We start from the raw sequence: 15282 nt of genomic DNA, 5'->3' as shown, positions 1-15282 counted from the left end.
TTCCCGTAAAAACAACGGGATATTTTTTTACAGTGTATGAATTTCTCCATGACAAGTTACCGTCATTATGCAAATGAGCTGTTTTAATATTCTGACTATTAAAATAATGCAAGGGATAATGTTATATAGATCAGATCCACAAAAAAAAGAAAGAAAATAGCGGCTCGTATATGGTGTTGTTGTCATGTTAACTTGATGCCATTTATTAGGACAGAAAAATATATAGGCTATTGTACATCCTATTAATAGTGTTTAAAAAGTAGGCTATATGCTATTTATTAGAGTTTTAATATAAAATATAAAATAATCATATGCCTATATAATAAAATAACAAGCGTATTTTATTTAAGCTTTTGTGCCGTCAACTTACCTGAGTAGGCTACACGTAAACTGACAGTCGTTTAAAGTTTTTGCGCGGTTACGCTTGAAGGAATGTGATGTTTTGTTTTGTGCAGCTCCAGAGGAGGACGTGCTGAAAGGTAAACAGTCCATCAGGAGTTCAGTGCTGGGGAAGCAGAACTCAGAGAGTGAGCTGCTGTTGGAGGACGACGACACTCTCTCATCCTTGGAGGAGAAAGAGTTGGAGAACCTCACAGGTAAAGAACAGCCGCCTAGCGACGCACAAACTAGAACGCTCCTGTCATCAACGGCATTGCGCATGTTATAGAACGATCCTGGTCAAATCAATGAAGCTCTCTCTGTACTGGGCGCGCGCTCTTTGCCAGCTCCGTTGATAACGGCAGCGTTCTGGTTTGTTCCGTTGCGCTCTAGCAGTGTCACCCCCCTCCTCCTCAGCCGTTAATAGGGGGATCACACCATTATCTGAGGCAGTCCTCTCATTAGCTGCCTGTGATCGGGTTAGATTTGAGTGAGGGCTGAACAGCGCTCGAAGGCCCTCAGTCGTGACAGGAGTCTGCAGTGAACTAGGGTATAAATTCATGCTTTAAAACAACTAATAATCAAATTATTTGCAATACCCTGGGTTAAATAGATGGGTTCAAATATAAACGAAAATAATGCTTAAATGTGGTCTACATTCATTATTAGCTAAACAACACACTTGTATTTGTATCATGCTCGCTGTCGGCCAAAAGCAGAAATTTAGTTTCTTCCGAAAAAAAAAACACGCTTATATTTTTCAATGGTGAAGTAAGAATAGATTTCTCTAAAAATGTTTTAAATAAGCTTTAAGCTTTTAACAGTTTTGAATTTAAAGTAGCCTACGAAAAGCATGAATGACATTTAATTGTATTAACACAATTAGGCCTATATTTTTTTGTTGGTTAAGTGGTTTGACGCGGAGCTCGGAAAATTGCAAAACTGTAGGGATTAATATCTGTAACTAACATTAATAATCTGTTCATCCGAACATAGCCTAAATCGGATTTTATTTGATCTATTTTGACTCGTTGTTTTCGTCAGTAACGCGTTTATAAATGGTTGATCTTATTTGGGCTGTGAGTCTGCCCTATAGGCCTAATAAAAGACAGTATCTCTCAAATAAAGTGCAAATTATCGTGGAGATTCGCGTCGTTGCCGATCATACTTAGCAAGCTGTTTGATTCAGGTGTAGGCTAATTGAAACGTGTTCCGGTTTCGAAGGGAGGAAAAAACATGTTATTTCTCAGCCGTATTACATGCTGATGAACTTATCTGATCATGCCATGCGTCTGTGAATTGAAGGGTGCTTGGGGAAATCAAACACGGGCTTCTGGTCGTGCTGACTGCAACGGCAGTTTGCAAGCGCAAATCCGATGCTTTGCGCATGCAGAGCGGCAGAAATTCCCCAGAGCAACCCTTCAACATTGTCATGCTGGCATAAATTAAGATTGATGACAGATTAAACCCAAAGCCCGCAATCAATGAGCGCTGATTGACAGCGGATTTCAGCGCTTTTTTGACATCTAGACTATAGGCTATACGAATTCAACGACAGATGAAGCGCTTAAATATGTCATTGTGCACGGGATAATCCTTTTTTTAACGAATCTGCTTTTTAAAAATATATTTTAATTAAATCGTTCTTGATTAATTGTTAAATAGCCTAAATTATTAATGAATGCTTTAGCTATTTGTTTACATTTAACAAATCTTCATTGTTGTTTTTTTATGGTTCAGTTGCTAAACTGTAAGAAAGTTGTAATATTATGAAGTTATATGAGCAGCATTACTTAATTTACATTGGTAAGATATTATTATTAATTATTATTATTATTTAAAATTGTGCATGCAAAAAAGATTGAGCCTAAATCATCCTAAATCATGTCTTATAGTGCGTTTGAAGTTATCATTTGACTTCAACTTTATTATCCTAAAATGACTCTAGCTTTACTTTGGAGACTTTTCCCACCAAGCTAATTAAAACTAAAGATGTTCTATCAGGAAGTCAATATGCGCCCTTGTTGAGTTTATGTGTTCAAGTAAACACTTCGTACTCCTTTGAAATGGTTTCTATGCCAAGGGCAGTAGAGGGTGGGGGAGGCGCGCACACACACACACACACACACACACACTCACTAACCGTTGTGCTCTTCTGTGATCCATAGGGCCTGTTAACCTGAGCACCAGCGCACAGCTGGTTGCACCCGCTGTAGTGGTAAAAGGCACACTGTCCATCACGGCACTAGAGTTATACTTTGAGGTGGATGAAGAAGACCCAAGTTTTAAGGACATTGATCCCAAGGTAAGAGGGTTTCTCATCAAAATGACTCCAAATGTCCCATGAGATGTGCACACTAAAATGTGTGACCAGCCGTATAACCAAGGTCCTTTAATGTGTATTCGAAACATCAGTGGTTTAACTACTGTACCTTTCCATGCAGAGTTTGTGAGTATTGGCTATTTGTGGTCATCTTATCATATATCATAACACAAAGACAGAAAAGAGTGCTCTCTTTCCTTGTAGCATGTTGCATGTGTTTCAACTGTTCATAACATATGAGGGTCAAGGCTATTGAAGTTTTACTTGCCATCACCATTGGCTTATAACTGAGGTGTGCCAACGAAAATTCTTACTGCTTGAAGAGGAATAAATTATTCTGAATGCTGTATTTGCTTGGGCTTTTGTTTTGCCTGTTTAAGAACAAAGTAGGCTATATCAACTTTCCGTATTTCCTTAATGTCCTTTTATATTTATGTACTTCAAATATATTGTTTTCAATAAAGTTGTTTTCTTAAAAGCTAGATTAATAATAATTTGTTGTTTAACAGAATTGTGAGCTAAAATGGTTACTTTTCCAGAATAAAACAGCATATCTGTTTTAGTAGATTATTTATTTATTTGGTTGTTTGTTGCAAACATTGTCTAAGTATTTCTTTCAGAAGGCTTTTTAATTTTAATAAGCTGATGTTATTTTTATAATCAATAATAAAATATAAGTTTTTTTTCTTCAGGGATTTCCAGAGTGAACTAATTGACTCCCAAGAATTAGCCTATTATTATTATTAATTCAGTCGAAAAAGTTTTTTTTTTAAAAAGCAGTGTCTTTTTTAAAACATTTTATGTGATGCATATTTGTTTTTTAATCAGTGAAATTAAGCAGGCCTACTGTTGTTGTATTGTGAGAGATCGGTTGTTTACGTTTTATTTTTTACATTTTATTTAGCAGTGTAAGTGGTCTTGGCTGTTTTACAAATTGCTCTCCATTATTTCCATTTTTTACGCTAAACTCTATTTCTCTAATCTTTATTTTGTTGCTAGTGTCTATTTAATAAATCTCCGTTTTATCTAGAGCAACAGGCCACGCGCATTTTCTACGTTTCGTTTTCTACGAGTTAAATTGAAAGGCCAGTTCACAAATACACACTGTAATATTACTTTTGTTTATAGCGCAGACAAATCACAAAACTATACGATTAATTATGCATGCGGCTTATGTTTTGCAGTCCCATTAATGTCAAGAGTTTTTGTTTTTGAATTAAGTAATGACAAATTGCCAAGTTTAAATTTCATCGTGTCATGATTTTATTACACGTTTCAATTTTTGATCACATCATGAAAAAAATTGAACTTGGCACGCTACATTTTGTAATTCGCAATTAAAGATCTTGTGCATATATTTAAATAAAATTTTCACTTTGTGAAAACAGTTCAAACAAACAACAAAATCATTACACTTAGTTTAAAATGTACCTTCATTTCTCTCTCCTGCAATGTCCCGTTGGCAAAAGCAAATGCTAAGTTTTGCAATCTTAAGTTTTATTTTAATCTTTCATTTTCTTGGTTTCATTATTCAGAGAGCACCACGATCACATTCTCTCCACTTTCAGTGTTGTGATCTCAAACGTCCCTTAATATTCACCAACAATAAATGTCCTCCTTTTGCATCTTACAGTTTATCCAAACTTTTAGCGTTGGTTAGGATTTCTCTGGCCAGTCTCCAGGTCTGTTTGGCCGCTGTCTCCAGGGCTGAGTGTGGTTTACCCTGAAACAGGTCTAGATTGGGTAAGAAGTAATGTGGGCACCGGCGGCACTGCAGACAGGAGATGAGCTGCAGCAGAATACCGTTCAGACGGTCGCCGAGGCACGACTCGTCCCAGTCAGTCTCCCGCGGGTGTTTCTCGCACTCGTACAGCAGCAGGGTCTTCATGTGGTAGTTATTGAGCGGCTGTCCCGGCAGCTCGAGGTGTCGGTCACGGAGAGTCTTTAGAACAGAGAGGCATTTCTTCCTACAGCCCGACATCAGAAGCCTGTTCTCGGCCTCGGCGAACTGCAAAACCCAGGCGTCGCTTTCCGCCGAGCTCTGTTTCCCCGTTAACGAGTAGCACTCTTTAGAGAGGAGGTTAAAACCCTCCGCTTTCACCTCCGCCACCCGGTTCGGCCCGGGCCACGGGATGTGAGGCATGGGCCACTGAGCTGCACTTCTAGGCCAGATGCCCGTGCACTTGAAGGCCGGGGTGATTTGCACCACGTATCTCTCCCGAATGCGCAGTTTCACTTCGCTCGTGTCCGCCACCATCTTAACCACGTCCCGGTAGCTGCATTTATCCACGGCCTGGGCCACAAGCGTTTGGAAGCGGGAGCGGATCTTTCGCGCCGACAGATAACCGGAGGCGGTGATGAACTCCACCCACAGGGACATGCTCCTCTTACGGCCGTCGCTGAGTTTGAGTACCGCGCAGCCCGGCAGAGAGCCGTCATCCACGAAGTTGAAGACTCCCATCTGGTTCAAGTAAAGCACGACTTCAAACTCGTTGGGTGCGATGACCTCCATGCCCTCATAGCGCGCGTCTATCTCGCTCAAGGAGCTGATGAAACGGGGCTCCTGGACCTCCACCTCCTTCAGCACATCCGACACCACCTTACACACCTCTCGTATGGTCTTGGCGATGGCCGCTTTGCGCGCCTGGCATCTTTCGTTGTAATATTTATTGAGCTGGTAAACCAGCTTTGCTTGCGTTGCAATCATATTGGGGCACAGATCCGGACTGTAGACCGGAGTTTCGCAGTACGCCGATGGATCCAATGCTTACCGGTGGAGCCAGAGGCACAACTCCCAGCAAAAAGAAAAAAAGGAAGAAGTGATGAAGTTTGCGCCCACAGCGGATAGACGTCAAATTTGGACCAGGAAACGGATGGATGCAACGCAGTGCGACTTTTCCCAACTCTACTTGAAAAGGTTTTAAGGTTTAAGTTGTTGCCAGTAGCCTATCAGTTGAAGTATAAATCTCCGCGCGTCATGTCATCATCTTTTTCACTTGTGTTTGCGCATGAAAACTGTGCGCCAGTGTGCAGTTGTCCAGACTCAGCCGTGAGTGTTGGAATTGTTTAGTTTATGAATGGTCCTCTAGCTGGAGTGAAAGGGGGACGGGCATCTACTCCTGGCCAATCAGCGGGGGAGCTGTCAGTGCTGTTGGCCAATCACAGCCTAGGTGCACTGGAGAGACTCTCTCCTCCTGAACATCCAGCGCTCGAGATACGGCGCCTCCAGGTTAGGCTATACAGACAACATTAAGAGCACACATTTCACCTTTTACTTACTTTAACCTACATTGCAACGATTTTACATGTTTGGTGATTGTTATCTCACCGTGTGTACATTTGATCGTAGTATTCGCTGAAAATATGCTACATTTTGAATGCTTGCTTGCTTGTTTGTTTGGTGCTTGTCATTTATTTTTGATTACATTGAATTCAATTTTGGTCTTTAAGAATTGGCTGCTAAACGATTTGTGTTAAAGAGAGAGAGAGAGAGAGAGAGATTGTTTTTGCCACTGTAAGGTTGTTGACCGCGCACTGCTGTTGCATTCGTCCACCGCCATTTCACCCTATAGCTACTCAGAAAGATCAGGTGTGTGTGTGTGTGTGTGTGTGTGTGTGTGTGTGTGTGTGTGTGTGTGTGCTCATGGTCGCATGGTCGTGGAGGTGTAGCTTCTGTAATATTGTAAATTGCAATACAATTTGTAATAATGCCGAAATCACTATGATCTAGATTGGTTAACTTTTCTAATTCTCCGGTGTTCATATTTATAATTGCAACATTTTATGCGGGTGTTATAGACTCTGTTTAAAACTCTTTTTTTTTTTATTTCTCGATTAGCGACTATGGTCAGTAAAGGACATAATAAAACGCTTTTAGCGACTGATATGTCGTTCGGGTTATTCGGTGTTATTGTAATTAGATGACAGTGAGCTGCTGTAATGAATTGGGGTTTAGAAACGCTCCAGTGCGGATGCTATAAGCAACCTGCACATGTGTTATTTACAGAAGATATTTACGATTTAACTTCTGCATGCACTTGATATAAGGAGAATAAAAGCACGTTTTTAGAACAGAAAGGAAAAAAAGAAAATTAAAAAAAGAAAAGAAAAAAAGATGGCTTGCAGTTAAAGCTGGGTTAGTACTTTTTAACTTTTTTTAAAGAAACAAATTTCTTTACTTAGGTTTTCTCTAAATTTCTTGCATCAAAAAATACAGTGTATTTTTTTCTTTTTTTGTGCGTAGTATCTCTATTAGTTTTGCATTTAATTACCTTCATTGCCGCGGTTTCCGTTCGCTCGCTATATCATTGCTGTCATTAAAATAACTTTAAAAATAACTATTTTGTTTCCATCTTTTTATCTCCACCGATGCTCTGTTCTCGGGAGTTAAGTGAATCTGAGCAGCATCTCTTCCAAAGCATAGCGTGTTAAGATGAATAATTTAGAGAGGAGAGATTGTTTGGCGTGGTAATTGAAGTCTCTTATCAAGCCAGACTTCATGTTGTATGAGTTCAGCTCTCATCACAGTTGTCTTAACGACAGGCTTACGAGGAAGTCTGCAGATATAGCGCTGCGTGCTGTAGGATGCGTTGCGATAAATGAGGCCATTCAAACTATCGATCCGTCGCGACTGAGTGTGTTTTTACAGTGAGAGAAGCGAATGTCAAGAGTTTGTTGTTAAGCCTGCGAGCCCGCGGGGTGTTTTATTTTTCGCTTGAGTAAAACACTGTTTGTTAGAGTCACGCTGAGCGAATGTTCTTTCGTTAAAGAAACTTCACGGCGTTTTATTTAATTACACAAACATTATTTTTACTCCTTAACCAAGTGAAACAACATCACGAAATCGGACGCCAGGCAGAGGATGATGATTAATATTTCTACAGCGACGTGAATGTAGTGCATTTTACGTAATTTTCATGTAAGTTTAGTTCTTAGGCCTTTATGTTGGAATAAAATAATGTGCAACAAGTAATTGATTCTCCAGTCCACCTTATCGTTCATTCTTTCATATATGACCTTGTTCTGTAATGGTAAAGAAACCACTTCAGCAGTTAAATAAGTGAATTGTAGAATGCTACATAAATAAATCATGTGACAGTCTAATATCAGTTTGTAACTTGTTTTTAAAAAAGGGAATACCTGCTCTCAATTTCAGCTCTAAATAATAGTGAAATTAAATGTTTGTCTAAAATCAATTAGGTTTAACACACTTATACATAATTTGAAATGACCCTTAGTGCAGTGCAATTTCACTTATTCAAGAATTAAGCAAAGGAATCACTTAATCTTTTAATTACTGTTTTTAATGGATTTGTTTATCTTGTCTTTTGAAAAAGTGTTTTGGCCAATTCAAATTATAAACAATTAAATTCAAGGTGATCTTTACTGTCTGAAGGCTATAATTGCATTAATCCGTGTTTGTGGAAGCATTGGCTTTATTTACATAAACTGCAAAAAATTGACACAGATCTTATTTCCATTTAACTTCATTTCTTTCCTTTGAATCATTTTATAAAGGTCAAAGGCACTTATAAATCTTAGCAAAGCTTTAATTCACTGAAAGCTCAGCAAGTGGTAGAATTTCAGATTCTTCTATCGCTTAAGTGCCAAAAAGTGTTCTTGAACCTAATGTACACTTAGCAGATCTGAATAGAACCGTTTAAATAAGCTCTGACACAAGAAGAAATGCTTTTGGGCTCTTTATCTCTTTTTTTTTTTTTTGGAAAACATTCCGTATTATCTGGAGACCAAAAGAGCTTTGGTCTTAGTGAGCAGACTGAACGAGAAGATGAGAGAGGCACGGTATAGTGTGGAGCCACTCCTCTTTGATCTGATGACTCCACTCTGATCCTCTCTACAACACTGGACAGTGTCTGATAAGACTCTCTCTTTCTCATTCCTTGTGTCTCTACATCTTGAAGAGGCTAACGTGATTTCCAGGTCATCTGACCTAGTTAAAAAAAGAGACAGATAGTGTTGGCTGATCAAAGAAAAAAGAAAAACACTGATCCGGATAACTTCAAGGGCACCTTCAAAACTAAGACAAGCTCTTTTGGGTTTCCCACAAAGTATAGATTTCAGGGCATATTTAAACAGGAAAAATGTTGGGGTGGCAGAGACTGTCCACATAGAGCCAAAACGTTCATCTCCTTGTAGTCCCATCATGCTTTGTCAAATTTACTGTCACTTGCTCTCTTGTTGAAATGCATGACTTTCCGGTATGTGACGGATTATGAAATTATTTGTCCTTGGTTAGTATTTTATTCAAGTTCTTTGCATTTCTGGTATATCCTTAAAGATGTAGTATTCCTGTGCCTTAAAGTGTAAAGACATCCTTGGTGAATAAAAACACGACTACGTTGTCCTCCAGGCTCATTTAGGAGGAAAGAAAAAAAAGTGCAGCATTTTTTTCTTTCCGTCTCAGCTGAAGTTAGCATGTTTTTCTCTTTCATGTCAATGATAAGAGGGCTAGAATGTCAGTTACAGATGCTTTTAGCCTGTAGTCTTTTTCTGCCCCACAATGGAAACGTGAGAGGCAGCAGGCCAAAAAGGCACACCGTCTTACCCGTGTTTCACACACATACAGACGGCCCCAGCTGCATTTGCCCCTAGGAGACGGCCCCAAACAAGTCAACCAGTGGTACTAATTGCTTGGCAGGCCTTTCTGCATCTGCCAGGGAGATCTGGTGAGGTCATGGAGCAGATGGGTGTCTCTCTGTGCCCCTCATATTCACCGTCTGCATTTGATGTGTTTTAGGATTTTCCTGATCAGACACTCCACTGTTGTACCCATGGTTCTCTACTGCTCTCAGTGTTATATATTGCAGTAAATGTTTTCCCAATAGTACTGCGCTACATTGCTGTTGCATGAGTTCAGTTATCATCTTGAAAACAGCAGCTATTTAGCATTTATAATTACATTTTTGTATAATGATCAAATTATTAATTCCGGTTCATTAATCAACCTAGAAATGGAATGCTAAATCGAGTGTGTGGCACTGTAGGATACAGTATCCAGTGCTGCTGGAATACTGAAAATTGACTAAACACATGCATCCGCAGGAATAGTAAAAATCCGATGAAAGTGTGGTACTCTGAAGTAACATTTTCTAGGGTTCTTTAACATTGGCATGTATGAATATCACTTCATTCTATAACAAAATATCAGTTTTTATTTTTTGTAATGATATGAACAGACATACTTTTCAAGTAAAAGATTTTACAAAAAATAAATTATTTTTTGTATTAGAAGTATTGTTGAAAATCAATACATTTAAGTCAGTATTGTTATATACTAGACACATTTTTATAGATATACAAATCAGGACACCTGTGTGAACTGAAGGAGAACTGACTTGATAAAAATCACCTTGACACCAGTTGGTTTAATATTTTGTTTCATAGTGCAATATAATCCATACGTTCAAAGTGTGTTAATGCATACTTTTTGGAGCCAATTTCATGAGTATATGTTTCACTTGAAATGCCACCAGATTGAACAATAATGAATTCCATGTTTTATATTGTTTAATCCTTGACTTCCCACATGTTTGCTTTATATAAAACATCCTCGCAGATTCGTACATTGCTTTTCGCTTCAGGCAGTCGAGTTTCTTCTGAAGGACAAGCTCCGTTCACACCTAATTGGGTAGGAGGAGAGGAGAGGAGGGAAGGTGGGAGGGATGTTACGTAGTGAAAGTATTGTTACGCTTGTCCTACAAACATCCTGGAGTGGCTCATCGCTCCACACACACACCCTCCCTCCTCATTTGGTTGCCACAGACGACCTTCGACTGCTGCTGATCAGTGTCAGGTTGTCCGGAGATTTTATTGATTTTTCAGTTAGGCGCAAGTAGTTTGCACAGAGGCAAACAGCCAACCATAGCACCTCTGTCACTATCAATGAGCTGGAGGAGAGCAGCCATGACTGTTGCTCATATCAGCATTTACACACGGTGTCCTGCTGGAGTCAATAAATTAATGAGTCGTACAGTGAGTTGAATGATGAGGGGATCTCTCTCTCTCTCTCTCTCTCTCTCTCTCTCTCTCTCTCTCTCTCTCTCTCTCTCTCTCTCTCTCTCTCTCTCTCTCTCTCTCTCTCTCTCTCTCTCTCTCTCTCTCTCTCTCTCTCTCTCTCTCTCTCTCTCTCTCTATAGAGTACTTTATGCCCATCTACACATTAGTTACCAAAAGTCTGAGACCACTTTGAAAATCTGCGATTCTGTATCCCAATTTAAGCCTGGAGATGAGATGTTTTAAGATGTTGAAAAAAAAAGTGTGACGTTAAATGTGTGACAAATATTCATCTTTGTGTGTTAGCTTGAGTTATTCTGATGTAATATGTAATGGGAAAAATGTTTTCATTTAGAAAAATGCTAAATAGAAGCACGTTTAGCTCTACTCTTCTTCACAGTTTTCAAAATACTGAAATTATATATTGGATGTGCGTTTACCATCATTCAAAGCAAGTCTGTATCTGTTAAGTTATTTCTAATTGACCAAATTCCAGGAATAAAAATGTACAAAGCAATGAGGTCCAGTGCAGATGAATGAAAAAGTTTTGAATCACACTAAAATAATGAAGAATTGCACATCATGACATAAGAAAGGCATATCACTAGTTCTCATCTCTTATTAGTGATTTAAACAGAAGCTGCTCTTTCCTCTACCGTTCCATGGGACTGATACCCCCAGTCTCTCTGAGGTTACTCCCGCAATGAAGTCATCTGGTATGAAGCAGTTCACTGATCCTGTCTACTGATACAGCAATGATAATTGAATGCTAAGAACAGGGAAGAAACAGATTTGTGACAGAAGCATCTCAAAGTCAAGGAGAGCTGCCCTCATGCTTTCAACTTGCATCCTTCATTGAATTTATTGTCTGTTTCTATTGTGGCCTTCTTTCCCTGGTGGCACTTTTATGATCTGGGATGGACATCATTCTAAAGAGATGTTTCAGAGAGATGTATTGTGCTACTCTAGAGCTACTGGTGAAGGTCAGGATGAGTTTTACACCGACTGTGTCCTGCAAAAGATACGTTGGTCTGTGATTTGGGTTTGACTTTTAGTTGAAGGGATATTCTGAGTTAAGAGGTTTTGATTAGTGTCTGTGGCATGTTGTTGATTATAGAACATAATTTGAATATTCATTCCTCAATTTGAAAAATATATGTATTGTCTGTGAATTGGGCCGTAATCATGGAACTTCTGACTCCATTGGCAAAATTTTACTTAAGACTTGTCAGACTCATAAGAATTGACTTTAATACTTTAATAAGACTTTAATAAGAAATGAATACTTTTATTCTGCAAGGACACATTAAATTGATGGTTAAGACATTTGCAATGTTACAAAAGATTCCTATTTCAAACAAATGCAGTTTCTAAAAACGTTTTATTTATTTAATACAGAATCCTGAAAAACGGTTTCCATAAAAATATTAAGTAGCAAAATGTTTTCAACATTGAAATCAACAAATCAGAATCATTTCTGGAGGATAATGTTACACTGAAGACTGGAGTATTGGCTGCTGAAAATTCAGTTAGTCCATCACAGGAAAATATTACATATTAGATATTACAGTAGAAAACAGTTATTTTTAATTGTAATAATATTTCACAATATTACTGTTTCAACTGTATTTGATCAAATAAATGCATCCTTGGTGAGCATAAGAGACTTCTTTCAAAAGAATGGCATTATCGTGTGAATATATTTCGAGTCAGAGTGAAATGATTTGACTTTTATAAGCTTCAGCATATATAGAACTATTAACAAAAGAGATTTGAGACCTGACTTGGACTTGAAAATCTTTAGACTTGACTTGGCACTTGACCAGAGACTTGATATGGATGCTTTACAAAGACTTGTGAACCTGTCTTGATATCTAAAGAATAAAAGTCAAGTGTTACTTAGACTTGAAATATACCAATACATGACCCTACCAAAAGCATAAAGTACCAGCAGATTAACTGAGCACAAGTACCAGCAGAATGGGTATATCATACAATAGCAGCCCATTATCAGTGGCCCCTTTTCACCAGACGGAAGGTGGGTTTCCTGCACCTGAGTCTAGCTGCTCCATCTTCCTCTGCCGACAGGGTGAAGGTTTGGGGCCTCCCAGTCCCCTGATTGATCTGCTCTCCATCATTTACTCAGCAGAGCAGTCACTGACAAACGTCACTGAATATGCTGCTAGCCAGATGGATGAGACTCCTTATGGATGCCAGAGTGAGCATGTTTGTCTGAGATTAGAGCCACACACCTTTGTCCTCTCCTATTGCTGATTATTATTAATATTATGAATTAGTTTTTCACTCTTTTTTTGTTCTTGTTGTTGTATGTTTACTCTCCCTAACTATGGTATAATATCTCCCTAACCATGTTAATTAATCAAGTTTGACTACTATACATAGGGTTATCCTATTATTATTATTATTTTTATTTTTTTAAAGATCCAGAACTATTCCACTCTTGTCACCTCCTCAGTCTTGGTTAATGATCCATCCAGTCTGGTTGAAATGGCGTCTCCATGGGGACCCAATAAGGCCAGTAGTCCATGACAGGTTCTTTTAGGTGACAGTTCGATCAAGCATCATCTGATTCAGTTTGCAAGCAGTGTAAATAGTCTGAATTACTGTGCTCCACACCAATAACACTTTGACGATAAAGACAAAGGTCAAATAATTTAGTTGTAGGCTTTTTGGCTTGGCCTTTCCAGATATGTTGCCATGAGTCATGAGGACATTCATTGCAACTTTCTGTTTTGAATGGATTGACATGGAACAGCCAATTTGACTTCAAGACAGCACACATATATATATATACGTCTTTTTGACCAAAATGTTTCTGGAGCCGGTGCTCGTTTTTCCAGCAAATTTTGAACCGAATTATGGCAATGTAATTGTCATGTTTATGTGACAATGTAATCATCCCATAAATAATATATGGCATGTTACATTGTTTGTGTCCCATTTCCCCCCCAGATTTGTTTCTTTTAGTCGATTTCTTGTCGCATCTTCTCGATGACATTTTTTTTCTTGGATCTCAGTGAAAGCATTTGTTATTGGGCGTTTGTATGTTTTTGTAGTGCTGTCAGTCAAGTAAAATATTTAACCGCAATTAATTGCATAATTTCAGAGTTAATTGTGATTTAATCACAGATTTCAATTTATAGAGAAATATAGATAGAGATATATATAGATATACTGTAGATATAGGTACATAGATACTTCTTAAGTGAAGAAAACAAACAATGTTTTAGTAACATTTTCCAAATAAAGCCTAAGCCACAGTATACTTTAGATAGAAGAGTATAAATGTTTAGAGCTCACTCGGAATCAGGAACCAGCAGCAAGAAGACCACGTTGCTGTTGCTTTGTAGGCTCCATGTTTAGGTATACCTGTATTACTTGTTGAAATACATTTTTCGTCATAAGCATCAGGAGTTTTCTATGGAGAGTTCTCACAGCAACAAAACCCACTGAAATGAGCAACTTATTTACAGATACCTAGGAATTGGCTATCCCAACATTAACCCCTGCCTGCACTTTTCCCATGTAATGGGCTTCCCTGTTTACCTGCTTAAAGACACAGTCATAAAAAACATAATCCAGCTTCTGTCACCTTTCAATCCCTTAAATCCCTGGAGGATTCCTCCTTTTCAGGCCATGAAAAAACCTTTAGGCACCCTAAAAGGGGGTTCACATATTTTACCCTCTACCCCACCTTCCTCCTCTAAATCCAATTAGGCCCGGGACAATAGAAGGATTAGGGGGACTTCACTTCTCTGCCATCCTGGCTTAGACACAGTAAGGAACGGCGTGACAACGGACTGGAGTGAAAGTGGTGGACGATGCGGCGGGATCTAAACCTGGCCTGGCTGTTTCTCCTCTTTATGAATGCTTTGGAGTTCGAAGAAGGACTGAACCACAGGGAAGTCTGTCGACATGATTTTCTCCATGCTTGTCAGAGGTGTTTGGGATGTTAGTTCACAACACTCTCCAACTTAGTGTTCACAAAAAAATGCAGTGTTTGCCCACTATGTTCCCTGACATGACTCTACAAATAATTGGAGTCTGTTAGCAGCACCCTTCATCAATAGCTCTTCAACATAGCCGTTCTCTCTCTCTGGTTGCTTCAGTCTTCAGCATCAGATCTGAGGCGCTTGGAGCAAAACTGTCGGTTTGTGAATGTCTGCTAAATTTCACGCTCCTCTTCTTCACACTTATGTCACCCTTATCCTGTCTTTCTTCCGTCCAGCTCCTTGGTGAGCCAAGCTGCCCTCCTTTGCCCTGGGGTTAAAGCGCTTTAAAGCTCTGAGGATGGAGAAAGTCTTTGAATGGATGTCAGTTAGAAAAGGAGGAGGGATCCTCCTCTTGATCATATTTCTCCATTTTTTCCTCAAAATATAGCATATCTACCTTCCATCGGTTGATGGTTGGACTTTTCTGTCTTTGTTATTAAACCGTCTTGAAACTGGCCGGTTTGAAGCTGTATGTTTACTTGAACCCAATGCACCCATTTGCCATTTGGAGCGATTCAGCATTTCAGCAATTTAGCATTTTATCTCTGAAGCAGT

At 39.0% G+C, this 15282-nt stretch overlaps 2 protein-coding genes across 3 annotated transcripts in view; one reads left to right on the top strand and one right to left on the bottom strand.

Moving 5' to 3' along the window:
- lrba (LPS responsive beige-like anchor protein) overlaps nucleotides 1-15282 on the top strand; it is a 268042-nt gene that overhangs the window by 167131 nt on the left and 85629 nt on the right. For both annotated transcript variants that reach the window (XM_056265070.1, XM_056265069.1), the window contains exons 38-39: nucleotides 456-596; nucleotides 2547-2683. In XM_056265070.1, the coding sequence (XP_056121045.1) occupies nucleotides 456-596; nucleotides 2547-2683 (278 nt within the window). The remainder of the gene's footprint in view (nucleotides 1-455; nucleotides 597-2546; nucleotides 2684-15282) is intronic.
- Nucleotides 3941-5765, bottom strand: mab21l2 (mab-21-like 2). The gene has a single exon (XM_056265088.1). The coding sequence runs from the start codon at nucleotides 5406-5408 to the stop codon at nucleotides 4329-4331; it is 1080 nt and encodes a 359-aa protein (XP_056121063.1). The 5' UTR covers nucleotides 5409-5765; the 3' UTR covers nucleotides 3941-4328.

This window comes from Rhinichthys klamathensis, unplaced genomic scaffold (assembly GCF_029890125.1).
Source record: "Rhinichthys klamathensis goyatoka isolate OS25496 unplaced genomic scaffold, OSU_Roscu_1.1 h1tg000229l_1, whole genome shotgun sequence".
Classification (NCBI taxonomy): domain Eukaryota; kingdom Metazoa; phylum Chordata; class Actinopteri; order Cypriniformes; family Leuciscidae; genus Rhinichthys; species Rhinichthys klamathensis.
Note: the sequence above shows the minus strand (reverse complement) of the source record. Positions and strands in the feature narration are given on the sequence as shown.